This window comes from Euprymna scolopes, chromosome 44, assembly GCF_053919585.1.
Source record: "Euprymna scolopes isolate OS-2025 chromosome 44, ASM5391958v1, whole genome shotgun sequence".
Lineage (NCBI taxonomy): Eukaryota > Metazoa > Mollusca > Cephalopoda > Sepiida > Sepiolidae > Euprymna > Euprymna scolopes.
This window is the reverse complement of record NC_136525.1, coordinates 47,620,453-47,642,148: the sequence shown is the minus strand read 5'-3', so window position 1 is coordinate 47,642,148 and position 21,696 is coordinate 47,620,453. Positions and strand designations below refer to the sequence as shown.

Here is a 21,696-nt window from a genome sequence, read left to right as displayed (position 1 = left end):
TTCATATATACTCATGTAAAAAATTCATATATACTCATGTAATAAATTCATATATACTCATGTAAAAAATTCATATATACTCATGTAATAAATTCGTATATACTCATGTAATAAATTTTTATATACTCATGTAAAAAATTCATATATACTCATGTAATAAATTCTTATATACTCATGTAAAAAATTCATATATACTCATGTAATAAATTCTTATATACTCATGTAATAAATTCATATATACTCATGTAATAAATTCTTATATACTCATGTAATAAATTCATATATACTCATGTAATAAATTCATATATACTCATGTTATACATTCATATATACTCATGTAAAAAATTCATATATACTCATGTAATAAATTCATATATACTCATGTAATAAATTCATATATACTCATGTAATAAATTCATATATACTCATGTAATAAATTCATATATACTCATGTAAAAGATTCATATATACTCATGTTATAAATTCATATATACTCATGTACTAATTTCATATATACTCATGTAAAAAATTCATATATACTCATGTAAAAAATTCATATATACTCATGTAAAAAATTCATATATACTCATGTAATAAATTCATATATACTCATGTAAAAAATTCATATATACTCATGTAATAAATTCATATATACTCATGTAAAAAATTCATATATACTCGTGTAAAAAAGTCATATATACTCATGTAGTAAATTCATATATACTCATGTAATCAATTCATATATACTCATGTAATAAATTCATATATACTCATGTAATAAAATCATATATACTCATGTAATAAATTCTTATATACTCATGTAAAAAATTCATATATACTCATGTAATAAATTCTTATATACTCATGTAAAAAATTCATATATACTCATGTAATAAATTCATATATACTCATGTAATAAATTCATATATACTCATGTAAAAATTCATATATACTCATGTAAAAAATTCATATATACTCATGTAATAAATTCATATATACTCATGTAAAAAATTCATATATACTCATGTAATAAATTCTTATATACTCATGTAATAAATTAATATATACTCATGTAATTCATATATAATGTAAAAAATTCATATATACTCGTGTAAAAAATTCGTATATTCAAATGTAAAAAATTCTTATATACTCATGTAATTCATAGATACTCATGTAAAAAATTAATATATACTCATGTAATTCATAGATACTCATGTAAAAAATTCATATATACTCATGTAAAAAATTCATATATACTCATGTAAAAAATTCATATATACGCATGTAATTCATATATAATGTAATAAATTCATATATACTCTTGTAAAAAATTCATATATACTCATGTAATAAATTCATATATACTCATGTAAAAAATTCATATATATTCAGGAAAAAATTCATATATACTCATGCAATTAATTCATATATACTCATGTAATTCATATATAATGTAAAAAATTCATATATACTCGTGTAAAAAATTCATATATACGCATGTAATTCATATATACTCATGTACTAATTTCATATATACTCATGTAAAAAATTCATATATACTCATGTAAAAAATTCATATATACTAATGTAAAAAATTCATATATACGCATGTAATTCATATATACTCATGTAAAAAATTCATATATACTTATGTAAAAAATTCATATATACTCATGTAAAAATTCATATATACTCATGTAATAAATTCATATATACTCATGTAATAAATTCATATATACTCATGTAATTCATATATAATGCCAAAAAATTCATATATACTCATGTAAAAAATTCATATATACTCATGCAAAAAATTCTTATATACTCATGTAATAAATTTATATATACTCATGTAATTAATATATAATGTAAAAAATTCATATATACTCATGTAATTCATATATACTCATGCAAAAAATTCTTATATACTCATGTAATAAATTCTTATATACTCATGTAATTCATAGACACTCATGTAAAAAATTCTTATATACTCATGTAATAAATTCATATATACACATGTAATTCATATATAATGTAAAAAATTCATATATACTCATGTAATTCATATATACTCATGTAAAAAATTCTTATATACTCATGTAATTCATAGATACTCATGCAGAAAATTCATATATACTCATGTAAAAAATTCTTATATACTCATGTAATAAATTCATATATACTCATGTAATTCATATATAATGTAAAAAATTCATATATACTCATGTAATTCATAGATACTCATGTAAAAAATTCATATATACTCATGTAATTCATATATAATGTAAAAAATTCATATATACTCGTGTAAAAAATTCATATATACGGATGTAATTCATATATACTCATGTAAAAAATTCTTATATATTCATGTAATTCATAGATACTCATGTAAAAAATTCCTATATACTCATGTAAAAAATTTATATATACTCATGTAAAAAATTTATATATACTCATGTAAAAAATTCATATATACTCATGTAAATATTAATATATGCTCATGTAATAAATTCATATATACTCATGTAAAAAATTCATATATACTCATGTAATTCATATATACTCATGTAAAAAATTCATATATACTCATGTAATAAATTCATATATACTCATGTAATAAATTCATATATACTCATGTAATTCATATATACTCATGTAAAAAATTCATATATACTCATGTAAAAAATTCATATATACTCATGTAAAAAATTCATATATACGCATGTAATTCATATATAATGTAATAAATTCATATATACTCTTGTAAAAAATTCATATATACTCATGTAATAAATTCATATATACTCATGTAAAAAATTCATATATATTCAGGAAAAAATTCATATATACTCATGCAATTAATTCATATATACTCATGTAATTCATATATAATGTAAAAAATTCATATATACTCATGTAAAAAATTCATATATACGCATGTAATTCATATATACTCATGTACTAATTTCATATATACTCATGTAAAAAATTCATATATACTCATGTAAAAAATTCATATATACTAATGTAAAAAATTCATATATACGCATGTAATTCATATATACTCATGTAAAAAATTCATATATACTCATGTAAAAAATTCATATATACTCATGTAAAAAATTCATATATACGCATGTAATTCATATATACTCATGTAAAAAATTCATATATACTCATGTAAAAAATTAATATATACTCATGTAAAAATTCATATATACTCATGTAAAAAATTCATATATACTCATGTAAAAAATTCATATATACTCATGTAAAAAATTCATATATACTCATGTAATAAATTCATATATACTCATGTAAAAAATTCATATATACTCATGTAAAAAATTCATATATACGCATGTAATTCATATATACTCATGTACTAATTTCATATATACTCATGTAAAAAATTCATATATACTCATGTAAAAAATTCATATATACTAATGTAAAAAATTCATATATACGCATGTAATTCATATATACTCATGTAAAAAATTCATATATACTCATGTAAAAAATTCATATATACTCATGTAAAAAATTCATATATACGCATGTAATTCATATATACTCATGTAAAAAATTCATATATACTCATGTAAAAAATTAATATATACTCATGTAAAAATTCATATATACTCATGTAAAAAATTCATATATACTCATGTAAAAAATTCATATATACTCATGTAAAAAATTCATATATACTCATGTAAAAAATTCATATATACTCATGTAAAAAATTCATATATACTCATGTAAAAAATTCATATATACGCATGTAATTCATATATACTCATGTAAAACATTCATATATACTCATGTAAAAATTCATATATACTCATGTAAAAATTCATATATACTCATGTAAAAATTCATATATACTCATGTAAAAAATTCATATATACTCATGTAAAACATTCATATATACTCCTGTAAAAAATTCATATATACTCATGTAAAAAATTCACATATACTCATGTAATAAATTCATATATACTCATGTAAAAAATTCATATATACTCATGCAATAAATTCATATATACTCATGTAATACATTCATATGTACTCATGTAAAAAATTAATATATACTCATGTAATTCATATATAATGTAACAAATTCATATATACTCCTGTAAAACATTCATATATACGCATGTAATTCATATATACTCATGTAATAAATTCTTATATACTCATGTAATAAATTCATATATACTCATGTAAAAAATTCATAGATACTCAAGTAAAAAATTCATATATACTCATGTAATAAATTCATATATACTCATGTAAAAAATTCATATATACTCATGTAATAAATTCATATATACTCATGTAAAAAATTCATATATACTCGTGTAAAAAAGTCATATATACTCATGTAGTAAATTCATATATACTCATGTAATCAATTCATATATACTCATGTAATAAATACATATATACTCATGTAAAAAATTCATATATACTCATGTAATAAATTCATATATACTCATGTAAAAAATTCATATATACTTATGTAAAAAATTCATATATACTCATGTAAAAAATTCATATATACTCATGTAATAAATTCATATATACTCATGTAAAAAATTCATATATACTCATGTAAAAAATTCATATATACTCATGTAAAAAATTCATATATACTCATGTAAAAAATTCATATATACTCATGTAATAAATTCATATATACTCATGTAAAAAATTCATATATACTCATGTAATAAATTCGTATATACTCATGTAATAAATTTTTATATACTCATGTAAAAAATTCATATATACTCATGTAATAAATTCTTATATACTCATGTAAAAAATTCATATATACTCATGTAATAAATTCTTATATACTCATGTAATAAATTCATATATACTCATGTAATAAATTCTTATATACTCATGTAATAAATTCATATATACTCATGTAATAAATTCATATATACTCATGTTATACATTCATATATACTCATGTAAAAAATTCATATATACTCATGTAATAAATTCATATATACTCATGTAATAAATTCATATATACTCATGTAATAAATTCATATATACTCATGTAATAAATTCATATATACTCATGTAAAAGATTCATATATACTCATGTTATAAATTCATATATACTCATGTACTAATTTCATATATACTCATGTAAAAAATTCATATATACTCATGTAAAAAATTCATATATACTCATGTAAAAAATTCATATATACTCATGTAATAAATTCATATATACTCATGTAAAAAATTCATATATACTCATGTAATAAATTCATATATACTCATGTAAAAAATTCATATATACTCGTGTAAAAAAGTCATATATACTCATGTAGTAAATTCATATATACTCATGTAATCAATTCATATATACTCATGTAATAAATTCATATATACTCATGTAATAAAATCATATATACTCATGTAATAAATTCTTATATACTCATGTAAAAAATTCATATATACTCATGTAATAAATTCTTATATACTCATGTAAAAAATTCATATATACTCATGTAATAAATTCATATATACTCATGTAATAAATTCATATATACTCATGTAAAAATTCATATATACTCATGTAAAAAATTCATATATACTCATGTAATAAATTCATATATACTCATGTAAAAAATTCATATATACTCATGTAATAAATTCTTATATACTCATGTAATAAATTAATATATACTCATGTAATTCATATATAATGTAAAAAATTCATATATACTCGTGTAAAAAATTCGTATATTCAAATGTAAAAAATTCTTATATACTCATGTAATTCATAGATACTCATGTAAAAAATTAATATATACTCATGTAATTCATAGATACTCATGTAAAAAATTCATATATACTCATGTAAAAAATTCATATATACTCATGTAAAAAATTCATATATACGCATGTAATTCATATATAATGTAATAAATTCATATATACTCTTGTAAAAAATTCATATATACTCATGTAATAAATTCATATATACTCATGTAAAAAATTCATATATATTCAGGAAAAAATTCATATATACTCATGCAATTAATTCATATATACTCATGTAATTCATATATAATGTAAAAAATTCATATATACTCGTGTAAAAAATTCATATATACGCATGTAATTCATATATACTCATGTACTAATTTCATATATACTCATGTAAAAAATTCATATATACTCATGTAAAAAATTCATATATACTAATGTAAAAAATTCATATATACGCATGTAATTCATATATACTCATGTAAAAAATTCATATATACTTATGTAAAAAATTCATATATACTCATGTAAAAATTCATATATACTCATGTAATAAATTCATATATACTCATGTAATAAATTCATATATACTCATGTAATTCATATATAATGCCAAAAAATTCATATATACTCATGTAAAAAATTCATATATACTCATGCAAAAAATTCTTATATACTCATGTAATAAATTTATATATACTCATGTAATTAATATATAATGTAAAAAATTCATATATACTCATGTAATTCATATATACTCATGCAAAAAATTCTTATATACTCATGTAATAAATTCTTATATACTCATGTAATTCATAGACACTCATGTAAAAAATTCTTATATACTCATGTAATAAATTCATATATACACATGTAATTCATATATAATGTAAAAAATTCATATATACTCATGTAATTCATATATACTCATGTAAAAAATTCTTATATACTCATGTAATTCATAGATACTCATGCAGAAAATTCATATATACTCATGTAAAAAATTCTTATATACTCATGTAATAAATTCATATATACTCATGTAATTCATATATAATGTAAAAAATTCATATATACTCATGTAATTCATAGATACTCATGTAAAAAATTCATATATACTCATGTAATTCATATATAATGTAAAAAATTCATATATACTCGTGTAAAAAATTCATATATACGGATGTAATTCATATATACTCATGTAAAAAATTCTTATATATTCATGTAATTCATAGATACTCATGTAAAAAATTCCTATATACTCATGTAAAAAATTTATATATACTCATGTAAAAAATTTATATATACTCATGTAAAAAATTCATATATACTCATGTAAATATTCATATATACTCATGTAATAAATTCATATATACTCATGTAAAAAATTCATATATACTCATGTAATTCATATATACTCATGTAAAAAATTCATATATACTCATGTAATAAATTCATATATACTCATGTAATAAATTCATATATACTCATGTAATTCATATATACTCATGTAAAAAATTCATATATACTCATGTAAAAAATTCATATATACTCATGTAAAAAATTCATATATACGCATGTAATTCATATATAATGTAATAAATTCATATATACTCTTGTAAAAAATTCATATATACTCATGTAATAAATTCATATATACTCATGTAAAAAATTCATATATATTCAGGAAAAAATTCATATATACTCATGCAATTAATTCATATATACTCATGTAATTCATATATAATGTAAAAAATTCATATATACTCATGTAAAAAATTCATATATACGCATGTAATTCATATATACTCATGTACTAATTTCATATATACTCATGTAAAAAATTCATATATACTCATGTAAAAAATTCATATATACTAATGTAAAAAATTCATATATACGCATGTAATTCATATATACTCATGTAAAAAATTCATATATACTCATGTAAAAAATTCATATATACTCATGTAAAAAATTCATATATACGCATGTAATTCATATATACTCATGTAAAAAATTCATATATACTCATGTAAAAAATTAATATATACTCATGTAAAAATTCATATATACTCATGTAAAAAATTCATATATACTCATGTAAAAAATTCATATATACTCATGTAAAAAATTCATATATACTCATGTAATAAATTCATATATACTCATGTAAAAAATTCATATATACTCATGTAAAAAATTCATATATACGCATGTAATTCATATATACTCATGTAAAACATTCATATATACTCATGTAAAAATTCATATATACTCATGTAAAAATTCATATATACTCATGTAAAAATTCATATATACTCATGTAAAAAATTCATATATACTCATGTAAAACATTCATATATACTCCTGTAAAAAATTCATATATACTCATGTAAAAAATTTACATATACTCATGTAATAAATTCATATATACTCATGTAAAAAATTCATATATACTCATGCAATAAATTCATATATACTCATGTAATACATTCATATGCACTCATGTAAAAAATTAATATATACTCATGTAATTCATATATAATGTAACAAATTCATGTATACTCCTGTAAAACATTCATATATACGCATGTAATTCATATATACTCATGTAAAAAATTCTTATATACTCATGTAATAAATTCATATATACTCATGTAAAAAATTCATAGATACTCAAGTAAAAAATTCATATATACTCATGTAATTCATATATACTCATGTAATAAATTCATATATACTCATGTAATAAATTCATATATACTCATGTAATAAATTCATATATACTCATGTAAAAAATTCATATATACTCATATAAAAAATTCATATATACTCATGTAAAAAATTCATATATACTCATGTAATAAATACATATATACTCATTTAAAAAATTCATATATACTCATGTAATAAATTCATATATACTCATGTAAAAAATTCATATATACTTATGTAAATAATTCATATATACTCATGTAAAAAATTCATATATACTCATGTAATAAATTCATATATACTCATGTAAAAAATTCATATATACTCATGTAAAAAATTCATATATACTCATGTAAAAAATTCATATATACTCATGTAAAAAATTCATATATACTCATGTAATAAATTCATATATACTCATGTAAAAAATTCATATATACTCATGTAATAAATTCGTATATACTCATGTAATAAATTTTTATATACTCATGTAAAAAATTCATATATACTCATGTAATAAATTCTTATATACTCATGTAAAAAATTCATATATACTCATGTAATAAATTCATATATACTCATGTAATATATTCATATATACTCATGTAATAAATTCATATATACTCATGTAATAAATTCATATATACTCATGTAAAAAATTCATATATACTCATGTTATAAATTCATATATACTCATGTAATATATTCATATATACTCATGTAAAAAATTCATATATACTCATGTAAAAAATTCATATATACTCATGTAAAAAATTCATATATACTCATGTAATAAATTCATATATACTCATGTAAAAAATTCATATATACTCATGTCATAAATTCATATATACTCATGTAAAAAATTCATATATACTCGTGTAAAAAAGTCATATATACTCATGTAGTAAATTCATATATACTCATGTAATCAATTCATATATACTCATGTAATAAATTCATATATACTCATGTAATAAAATCATATATACTCATGTAATAAATTCTTATATACTCATGTAAAAAATTCATATATACTCATGTAATAAATTCTTATATACTCATGTAAAAAATTCATATATACTCATGTAATAAATTCATATATACTAATGTAATAAATTCATGTATACTCATGTAAAAAATTCATATATACTCATGTAATAAATTCATATATACTCATGTAAAAATTCATATATACTCATGTAAAAAATTCATATATACTCATGTAATAAATTCATATATACTCATGTAAAAAATTCATATATACTCATGTAATAAATTCTTATATACTCATGTAATAAATTAATATATACTCATGTAATTCATATATAATGTAAAAAATTCATATATACTCGTGTAAAAAATTCGTATATTCAAATGTAAAAAATTCTTATATACTCATGTAATTCATAGATACTCATGTAAAAAATTAATATATACTCATGTAATTCATAGATACTCATGTAAAAAATTGATATAAACTCCTGTAAAAAAAGCTTATATACATGTAAAAAATTCTTATATACGCTTGTAATTCATATATACTCATGTAAAAAATTCTTATATACTCATGTAATTCATAGATACTCATTTAAAAAATTCATATATACTCATGTAATTAATTTATATATACTCATGTAATAAATTCTTATATTCTCATGTAATAAATTCATATATACTCATGTAAAAAATTCATATATACTCATGTAATAAATTCATATATGCTCATGTTATAAATTCATATATACTCATGTAATAAATTCATAGATACTCATGTAAAAAATTCATATATACTCATGTAAAAAATTCATATATACTCATGTAATAAATTCATATATACTCATGTAATAAATTTATATATACTCATGTAAAAAATTCATATATACACATGTAACAAATTCATATATACTCATGTAAAAAATTCATATATACTAATGGAATAAATTCATATATACTCATGTAATAAATTCATATATACTCATGTAATAAATTCATATATACTCATGTAAAAAATTCATATATACTCATGTAATAAATTCATATATACTCATGTAATAAATTCATATATACTCATGTAATAAATTCATATATACTCATGTAAAAAATTCATATATACTCATGTAATAAATTCATATATACTCATGTAAAAAATTCATAGATACTCAAGTAATAAATTCATGTATACTCATGTAAGTCATATATACTTATGTAATAAATTTATATATACTCATGTAATAAATTCATATATACTCATGTAATAAATTCATATATACTCATGTAAAAAATTCATAGATACTCAAGTTATAAATTCATATATACTCATGTAATTTATATATACTCATGTAAAAAATTCATATATACTCATGTAATAAATTCATATATACTCATGTAATTCATAGATACTCATGTAAAAAATTAATATATACTCATGTAAAAAAAGCTTATATACATGTAAGAAATTCTTATATACGCTTGTAATTCATATATACTCATGTAAAAAATTCTTATATACTCATGTAATTCATAGATACTCATGTAAAAAATTAATATATACTCATGTAAAAAATTCATATATACTCATGTAAAAAATTCATATAAACTCATGTAATTCATAGATACTCATGTAATAAATTCATATATACTCATGTAAAAAATTCATATATACTCATGTAATAAATTCATATATACTCATGTAATAAATTCACATATACTTATGTAATAAATTCATATATACTCATGTAATTCATAGATACTCATGTAATTCATATATACTCATGTAATAAATTCATATATACTCATGTAAAAAATTCATATATACTCATGTAATAAATTCATATATACTCATGTAATAAATTCATATATACTCATGTAATTCATATATAATGTAAAAAATTTATATATACTCGTGTAAAAAATTCATATATACTCATGTAAACAATTCTTATATACTCATGTAATTCATAGATACTCATGTAAAAAATTAATATATATTCATGTAAAAAATTCTTATATACGCTTGTAATTCATATATACTCATGTAAAAAATTCATATATACTCATGTAATTCATAGATACTCATGTAAAAAATTAATATCTACTCATGTAAAAAATTAATATATACTCATGTAAAAAATTCATATATACTCATGTAAAAAATTCATATATACTCATGTAAAAAATTCATATATACTCATGTAAAAAATTAATATATACTCATGTAATAAATTCATATATACTCATGTAAAAAATTCATATATACTCATATAAAAAATTCTTATATACTCATATAAAAAATTAATATACTCATGTAAAAAATTCTTATATACTCATGTAAAAAATTCATATATACTCATGTAAAAAATTCATATATACTCATATAAAAAATTCATATATACTCATATAAAAAATTCTTATATACTCATATAAAAAATTCTTATATACTCATGTAAAAAATTCATATATACTCATGTAAAAAATTCATACATACTCATGTAAAAAATTCATATATACTCATATAAAAAATTCTTATATACTCATATAAAAAATTCTTATATACTCATGTAAAAAATTCATATATACTCATATAAAAAATTCTTATATACTCATATAAAAATTCATATATACTTATATAAAAAATTCATATATACTCATATAAAAAATTCATATATACTCATATAAAAAATTCATATATACTCATATAAAAAATTCTTATATACTCATATAAAAAATTCTTATATACTCATGTAAAAAATTCATATATACTCATGTAAAAAATTCATATATACTCATGTAAAAAATTCATATATACTCATATAAAAAATTCTTATATACTCATATAAAAAATTCATATATACTCATGTAAAAAATTCATATATACTCATGTAAAAAATTCATATATACTCATGTAAAAAATTCATATATACTTATGTAAAAAATTCTTATATACTCATGTAAAAAATTCATATATACTCATGTAAAAAATTCATATATACTCATAAAAAATTCATATATACTCATATAAAAAATTCATATATACTCATGTACAAAATTCATATATACTCGTGTAAAAAATTCATATATACTCGTGTAAAAAATTCATATATACACATGTAAAAAATTCTTATATACTCATATAAAAAATTCATATATACTCATATAAAAAATTCATATAAACACATGTAAAAAATTCATATATACTCATGTAAAAAATTCATATATACTCATATAAAAAATTCATATATACTCATGTAAAAAATTCATATATACTCATATAAAAAATTCATATACACACATGTAAAAAATTCATATATACTCATGTAAAAAATTCATATATACTCATATAAAAAATTCATATATACTCATGTAAAAAATTCATATATACTCATATAAAAAATTCATATACACACATGTAAAAAATTCATATATACTCATGTAAAAAATTCATATATACTCATATAAAAAATTCATATACACACATGTAAAAAATTCATATATATTCATGTAAAAAATTCATATATACTCATATAAAAAATTCATATACACACATGTAAAAAATTCATATATACTCATGTAAAAAATTCATATATACTCATATAAAAAATTTATATACACACATGTAAAAAATTCATATATACTCATGTAAAAAATTCATATACACACATGTAAAAAATTCTTATGTACTCATGTAAAAAATTCTTATGTACTCATGTAATAAATTCATATATACTCATGTAAAAAATTCATATATACTCATGTAAAAAATTCATATATACTCATATAAAAAATTCATATATACTCATGTAAAAATTTCATATATACTCATGTAAAAAATTCATATATACACATGTAAAAAATTCTTATGTACTCATGTAAAAAATTCTTATGTACTCATGTAAAAAATTCTTATGTACTCATGTAAAAAATTCTTATGTACTCATGTAATAAATTCATATATACTCATGTAAAAAATTCATATATACTCATGTAAAAAATTCATATATAATGTAATAAATTCATATATACTCATATAAAAAATTCATATATACTCATATAAAAAATTCTTATATACTCATATAAAAAATTCTTATATACTCATGTAAAAAATTCATATATACTCATGTAAAAAATTCATATATACTCATGTAAAAAATTCATATATACTCATATAAAAAATTCTTATATACTCATATAAAAAATTCATATATACTCATGTAAAAAATTCATATATACTCATGTAAAAAATTCATATATACTCATGTAAAAAATTCATATATACTTATGTAAAAAATTCTTATATACTCATGTAAAAAATTCATATATACTCATGTAAAAAATTCATATATACTCATAAAAAATTCATATATACTCATATAAAAAATTCATATATACTCATGTACAAAATTCATATATACTCGTGTAAAAAATTCATATATACTCGTGTAAAAAATTCATATATACACATGTAAAAAATTCTTATATACTCATATAAAAAATTCATATATACTCATATAAAAAATTCATATAAACACATGTAAAAAATTCATATATACTCATGTAAAAAATTCATATATACTCATATAAAAAATTCATATATACTCATGTAAAAAATTCATATATACTCATATAAAAAATTCATATACACACATGTAAAAAATTCATATATACTCATGTAAAAAATTCATATATACTCATATAAAAAATTCATATATACTCATGTAAAAAATTCATATATACTCATATAAAAAATTCATATACACACATGTAAAAAATTCATATATACTCATGTAAAAAATTCATATATACTCATATAAAAAATTCATATACACACATGTAAAAAATTCATATATATTCATGTAAAAAATTCATATATACTCATATAAAAAATTCATATACACACATGTAAAAAATTCATATATACTCATGTAAAAAATTCATATATACTCATATAAAAAATTTATATACACACATGTAAAAAATTCATATATACTCATGTAAAAAATTCATATACACACATGTAAAAAATTCTTATGTACTCATGTAAAAAATTCTTATGTACTCATGTAATAAATTCATATATACTCATGTAAAAAATTCATATATACTCATGTAAAAAATTCATATATACTCATATAAAAAATTCATATATACTCATGTAAAAATTTCATATATACTCATGTAAAAAATTCATATATACACATGTAAAAAATTCTTATGTACTCATGTAAAAAATTCTTATGTACTCATGTAAAAAATTCTTATGTACTCATGTAATAAATTCATATATACTCATGTAAAAAATTCATATATACTCATGTAAAAAATTCATATATAATGTAATAAATTCATATATACTCATGTAAAAAATTCATTTATACTCATATAAAAAATTCATCTATACTCATGTAAAAAATTCATATATACTCATATAAAAAATTCATATATACTCATGTAAAAAATTCATATCTACTCATATAAAAAATTCATATATACTCATGTAAAAAATGCATATATAATGTAATAAATTCATATACACACATGTAAAAAATTCATATATACTCATGTAAAAAATTCATATATACTCATATAAAAAATTCTTGTGTACTTATGTAAAATAACAATTTATCAATTTCCTTACAGATCAATGATGTTCTACAATCGAACTTGCTTGCTGCCAATCACTCCAGCATCAATTTACAGCAGTTCATCAGTGTTCACATCACTTTCCAGCATCTCGTCAACTCATTCAGTTGGGGAAAGATGGCGATGGTTACAAACAGCACCCAAATGACCCAACAAATGCCGCATTTTGCAGAAAGCGTAGTAGCTCATGCCATCCTTCCAAGCAGGTCAGTTTCACCCAAAATTCATTGGGTTAATACTAGTGCTGGGACGATTAATCGGAATCGGGAATCGGAAAAATCAGAAGATTTGGCAGAGTTGGATCGGTATCGGAACCAGAAAAAGTGATACCTATTTTCTGATGCCAAAACAATTCTTTTAATTGTCTTTTTTTTATTTGATTTTCTTTAAACTAAAATCTTCCATTGCTGGTAATATTTATAAGAAAATATACATATTTATTTTAAATTACCAGTAAAGCTAAAATCGATTAATCATCCTCCACAAGTTTATTTTGACGTTTAGGAAAATATCTACATATTTAACATGTGTTTTTTTACGAAAATCGGGGGAAATAACAATCTTATAGTTAAATAATTAGAGATTTTTAAAGAATTGGAATCGGTAATTGTATCGGAATCGGGAATTTTAAGTTACCAGTAAAGCTAAAATCGGTAGATCATCGTCCGCAAGTGTATTTTCACGTTTAGGAAAATATTTGCATATTTAATATGTTTTTTTTACGAATTCAGGGAAAATAACAATCTTATAGTTAAATAATTATAGATTTATAAAGAATTGGAATCGGTAATTGTATCGGAATCGGGAATTTAGCACGAATCGGTAATTGTATCGGAATCGGGAAAAATATTGGAATCGACCCCATCACTACTTAATACCTTTCTCTTACATCATGTTTGTGTCTTTATCGATGACGCCAAACATTCGCTCAGGTACCCAGCTTAAAATAAAAACTAGAAAAATGTTTGTCCCACGCATAAACGCAACCTCCACATCATCATCATAAGCAGCAGCAGCAACATCGTTATCATTATCAGCATCATCCGCAGCTGTAGCATCGTCACCATCGGTCTAACGTCTGTTTTACATCCGGACGGCTCGTAGAAATTAACTTCCTAACTAACCGATCTCTACATTACTTAATTGGAAATCCTTGAGATGAGTATTATTTATTAATTTTTTTTTTATCACGGACTATTACCCTCATCTTTCCTAGTTGTTGTTTCACGACGTTTCGGCCAACTATTCCTCTGGCCTTCGTCAGGTGCTTACTGCCTTCCATAGTTGTTGTCGTCTCACCACGTTTTTGGCCAAGTAATAAATTCCAATTAAGTAAAATATATATATATATATACCATTCGACCATGGAAGATCAGATAATAAATAAACGTGGATTTATAAGACCAAAGAATCCAACCTTGATCGCCCCTTCGGGGCCCGTGGCACAGTGGATAGAAACGTTGAATCTCTACAGTTCCAGTTGAAAATTGTCTGAAGATAGCGGTTTCAATCCTACCCAAAGCCGACCAGAGTCTTACTTGGCCAAACGTGATGAGACGATAACAACTACGGATGGCAGTAATTGCTGAGAATGCAGTTAGGCGATTCGGAGTTCCTATCCCGTCGCGGTTACGACCTGGCGAAGGCCAAAGGAATAGTTGGCCGAAACGTCGTGAAGCAAAAACTAAGAAAGATGAGGATAATCTGCAATAAATAAATTGACCGATCTCTGCCCAGGTCTTCATTTATCCCTCCTTCTCACAAGTCCAGCTTTATCATTTCCTCCTATGGTTTTCTTTTTTTTTTTGGCCTTCACCCGTGAATTGACCCTGTTACCTCCATCCACTAGCTCTCATCAATTTTTTCATCATCATCATTATCATCATCATCATCATCATCATCGGTCTAACGTCCGTTTTACATGCTGGCATGTGTTGGAAGGCTTCAAGAAATTGACTTCCAAACTAACATGTCTCTGGCTAGGTCTGTATTTATCCCTCTTTCACTCAAGTCTATCACCACCAATGCTTTTCCTTGCACTTCCCTTCTGAAATGACCCTGCTACCTCAACTGTTCTGCATATATTCGTTAATCATCAGCAGCAGCATAACGGATGAAGTACTTAGTAAAAGTTAACTCTAAGTGACACTCTTCAGGAGGTTGATGGTTCAATCCTCATTGCAGGCGATACTCAGAATACAATTGTGGATGACTTAGAACTTCTACCCGGTTATGCTGCCCCCCCCACTCCACCCCACATATTAAATAAAGGGTTCCACCCAAAATTCTGTGCAGATATCCAAGTTTGACAGAAAGATGTTTTAGTTCAACAAGATCCTTCTGAAGAAGTTCGGAGGTTACATCGACCGAAACATTGTGAAAAATGACACTCAAGATGAGGACAGAAGTCTGAATAATTCAAATAATACAAAAACAAAAACTACAAATGTGCGTGTCGTTGTGTCGCTCCTTCTGAACTAAACCTCCCATCTTGTAAGTTCAGGATAATAGCTGAGACTTAACTGAATCTTAATAACGCAAATAATAAAAGAAACCCTTGAAGAAGGCTGTTGGTTACATCGGCTGAAATGAATCCAATAAGAGAGTATCCTATACCTTAACAAGGCCAACACTTAACTGAGTCTTAATAATGCAAAGAAGAAGGCTGTACATTCCATCGGCTGAAATGAATAATCCCAGTAAGAGAATGTCCTCTACCTCTACAAGGCCACCATTCGTCCATGCATGGAGTATTGTTGCTACATCTGGGCTGGCGCATCTACCACTAGCCTCTCCCTCTTAGGGTTAAAAAAAACAGTTGTCAATCTAATCTGTCCCACTTTATCAACTAAGCTCCAGCCCCTGTCCCATCGCCACTCTGTTGCATCTTCGTTCCTGTTTTACAAATGTTGCATTTGTACCCCCCCCCCAATGTACATATCCCCGACAAACCCGCTTTGCAATACGATCTCACCCATTCACTGTTTCACTGTTGAGGTCAATAGATGCCTTAAAGCTTTCTATTCTAATAGTTTCTTCGCTCGAACAGCTACATTTTGGAATTCCCTTCCTGCTACCGCCTTCTCTTGCTGTACTGATATGCAGAAGTTTAAATGTAATGTAAACAAACCTTGTTAATCTTTCCTCGGCGTGGTCCCAAATAGTAGCCCTTTACGTCCAAGGGTTGAACGTGAGTGAAAAATATATATCTATCTATATATCTATAAAAGTGAACGTGTCTGTCTGTCTGTCTGTCTGTCTGTCTGTCTGTCTGTCTGTATGTATGTGTACATTTCCCTACGCAATAACTCTGTCAATTTTTAGTCTGTAGACTCGAAATTTGAAATACCGGGTACTGAGATTTGGGAAAATCGATGTGACGGGTGTCAGCCAGAAATTTGGCTGTTAAGGGGTCAAATTTCAACGATTTGACCTTTAAGAACTCTACCAAACTCCTCCGACAATTTTGGGTCTAGACACTTGAAATTTTAGATATAGGTTCCTTGAACCTGGATCTAACTTAATAAAGTGATTTGAGCCCGAAACTATAAATTTTAAGGGGTCATAATAGGGGTCAAATTAAAAAAAAAATTTACTCTTTTTTTTTTTTTTTTGCTCAGCATACACCTCCAAACACCCGGGCAACGCCGGGCTGAAATGCTAGTATATCTATAAAAGTGAAAGGGTCTGTGTGTGTGTCTGTGCGTCTGTGTACATTTCCCTACGCAATAATTCTGTCAATTTTTAGTCTACAGACTCGAAATTTGATATACAGGGTACTGAGATTTAGGAAAATCGATGTGATTCGTTTTTGGCCAGAAATTTGGCGATTAAGGGGTCAAAGGGCAACGATTTAACCATTGAGAACTCTACCAAACTCCTCCGACAATTTTGGATCTACACACTTGAAATTTTAGATATAGATTCCTTGGGCATGGATCTAACTTAATAACTTGATTTGATCCCAACACAATAAATTTTAAGGGGTCATAATAGGGGTCAAAGTTAAAAAAATTGACCGTTTTTTTTTTTTTGCTAAGCATACACCCCCAATACCCGGGCAACGCCGGGCACCCATGCTAGTATATAGATATAAGTGAAAGTGTTTGTCTGTCTGTCTGTCTGTCTGTCTGTGTATCTGTGTATCTGTGTGTGTGTATATTTGCCTACGCAATAACTCTGTCAATTTTAAGTCTACAGACTCGAAATCTGACATACAGGGTACTGAGATTTGGGGAAATCGAGGTAATCGGTTTTCGGCCAGAAATTTGGCGATTAAGGGGTCAAAGTTTAACGATTTGACCTTTGAGACTAAACTCCTCCGACAATTTTTGGTCTAAACACTTGAAATTTTAGATATAGGTTCATTGGACATAGTTCTAACTTAACTTGATTTGAGCCCAAAACAATAAATTTTAAGGGGTCATAATAGGGGTCAAATCTATAAAAGTGAACGTGTCTGTGTGTGTGTGTGTGCATTTCCCTACGCAATAACTCTGTCAATTTTAAGTCTACAGACTCAAAATTTGATATGCAGGGTACTGAGATTTGGAAAAATCTATGTGATTGGTTTTTGGCCAGAAATTTGTCTGTTAAGGGGTCAAAGTTCAACGATTTGACCTTTGAGAACTCTACCAAAGTCCTCCGACAATTTTGGGTCTAAACTAACTTAATAACCTGATTTGAGCCCAAAACAATAAATGTTAAGGGGTCATAATAGGGGTCAAAGTTAAAAAAAACTTGACCACTTTTTTTTTTTTTTGCTCAACATACACCTCCAAATACCCGGGCAACGCCGGGCACCCATGCTAGTATATAAATACAAAATACTGTTTTTATCCACCTGATCTATCTTTTTCTTTTTTTTTTTCAGTGTCTTGGCAGTTTCCCTCATAATTGACAAACTGTTTGGAGATGTCATGGCATTTCTTCCAGACGTTGTGAAAACTCCACTCCAGCAACAGTTTAACCAGATGCTGTCAACACAGAAAATCTTGGATTTTGTGAATATGTATTTGGAACGATTTTTAAATGGTATTATTTTAATGGTATTTTTTAATGGTATTTTAATGGTATAAACTGTTTTCACTTGTCTATTTGTCGATGAAGAACATAAATATTAATGTATGTGCCAAGAACCTTACTTCCATTTTAGTCCTTTTTAAAATCTATATATTAATAGGATAGAGTGACTGTCTTTTGATTGTTATGACCTTCCATTTCTTGTAATAAATAATTTTACCAAGAATTCTCCATAAGTTTTGGTTTCAGTTTCGATTCTAGCTGATGCACCCAAGTCATATGGATATATTTTTTAATGGTATTTTAATGGTAGGATGATATTTTAATGGTATGATTTTAATGGTACTTTAATGGTATTTTAATAGTATGAACTGTTTTCATATGTCGATATGGATAATATAAATATTAATGTATGTGCCGAGAACCTTACTTTCATTTTAGTCCTTTTAAAAATCTATATATTAATATGATAGAGTGTGTGTTAGTTTGTGTATCGCGTTTATATCTTTTTTTTCTTCAGAGCGACTGTCGTTTGATTGTTATAACCTTCCATTTCTTATCTTCTCTTCTCTTCTCTCCCTATATATAAAATGAACTCATTTTCCCCTCTGATTTTTACCTTAATAGGATTAAAAATCAAGACATTTCATGCAAATGTAATATGTACAAACAGCAGCACAATATCTGAGGTGTGTTATAGGCCTATTACCTCTCCACTTCCTCGATAATCGTAGATTCCTATATTTTTTCTACTGGGAGTTCACAGCCAAAATCGGTTAAATTCAATGGAAGTAGTAAATTATTTTCTCTCTAATAAATTCCTCCTTCCACCGCCACCACTTAACACCGTTGCGGGATCATTCACAAGGAACAGTTATGAAGAAACACCGGTTTGAGATTTCTTTACTGTGTAGTTGCTTTAAAAAACTGGAATTAACCGAATCGAAGGGTTACTTCGTAGTTGCATAAAAAAACTGGAATTAACCAAATAGAAGGGTTATTTATGCCATTTTTTTTTTGTTTTTGGTTTTCCGTGATTTTTGATTTTTGTTTTTCTGATTTTTTTTTTTACGTTTGTTCGCTGTTTCTTTTTTGTTTTGGTTTTGCCAATTTTTTTTACAGAAGTTTTAACATCGTTTTTTTTTTATATTTAAACAGGGTTATTACTTCGCTTATTCTTTACTTTACCCCCCCCTCCTTAGTACTAGTAATAAATAATTTTACCAAGAACTCTTCATAAGTTTTTGTTTCGGTTTCGATTCAAGCTGTTGTACCCAAGTCGTATGCATATGTATTTTTTTTTTTTCATTTTGAAATCACAACTTTATAATATATAAAAATCGATAGAACATTACCTTTATAATAATTTATACGAAATCTGCAACAATTAAAACTTTAATATTTAAGCGTAATTTATGACTGGGCTACGCCGGATGTCCCTGCTAGCTTAGATAAATACTTTTGCAGTTTTAACAAAAGAGCTACAATATCAGGGCATCTCCA

The 21,696-nt window shown here is 23.6% G+C and overlaps 1 protein-coding gene across 4 annotated transcripts in view; it reads left to right on the top strand.

The window, feature by feature from the left end:
- LOC145268835 (uncharacterized) overlaps positions 1-21,696 on the top strand; it is a 1,065,816-nt gene that overhangs the window by 485,165 nt on the left and 558,955 nt on the right. For all 4 annotated transcript variants that reach the window (XM_080124499.1, XM_080124501.1, XM_080124498.1 and 1 more), the window contains 2 exons: positions 15,169-15,377; positions 20,045-20,205. In XM_080124499.1, the coding sequence (XP_079980625.1) occupies positions 15,169-15,377; positions 20,045-20,205 (370 nt within the window). The remainder of the gene's footprint in view (positions 1-15,168; positions 15,378-20,044; positions 20,206-21,696) is intronic.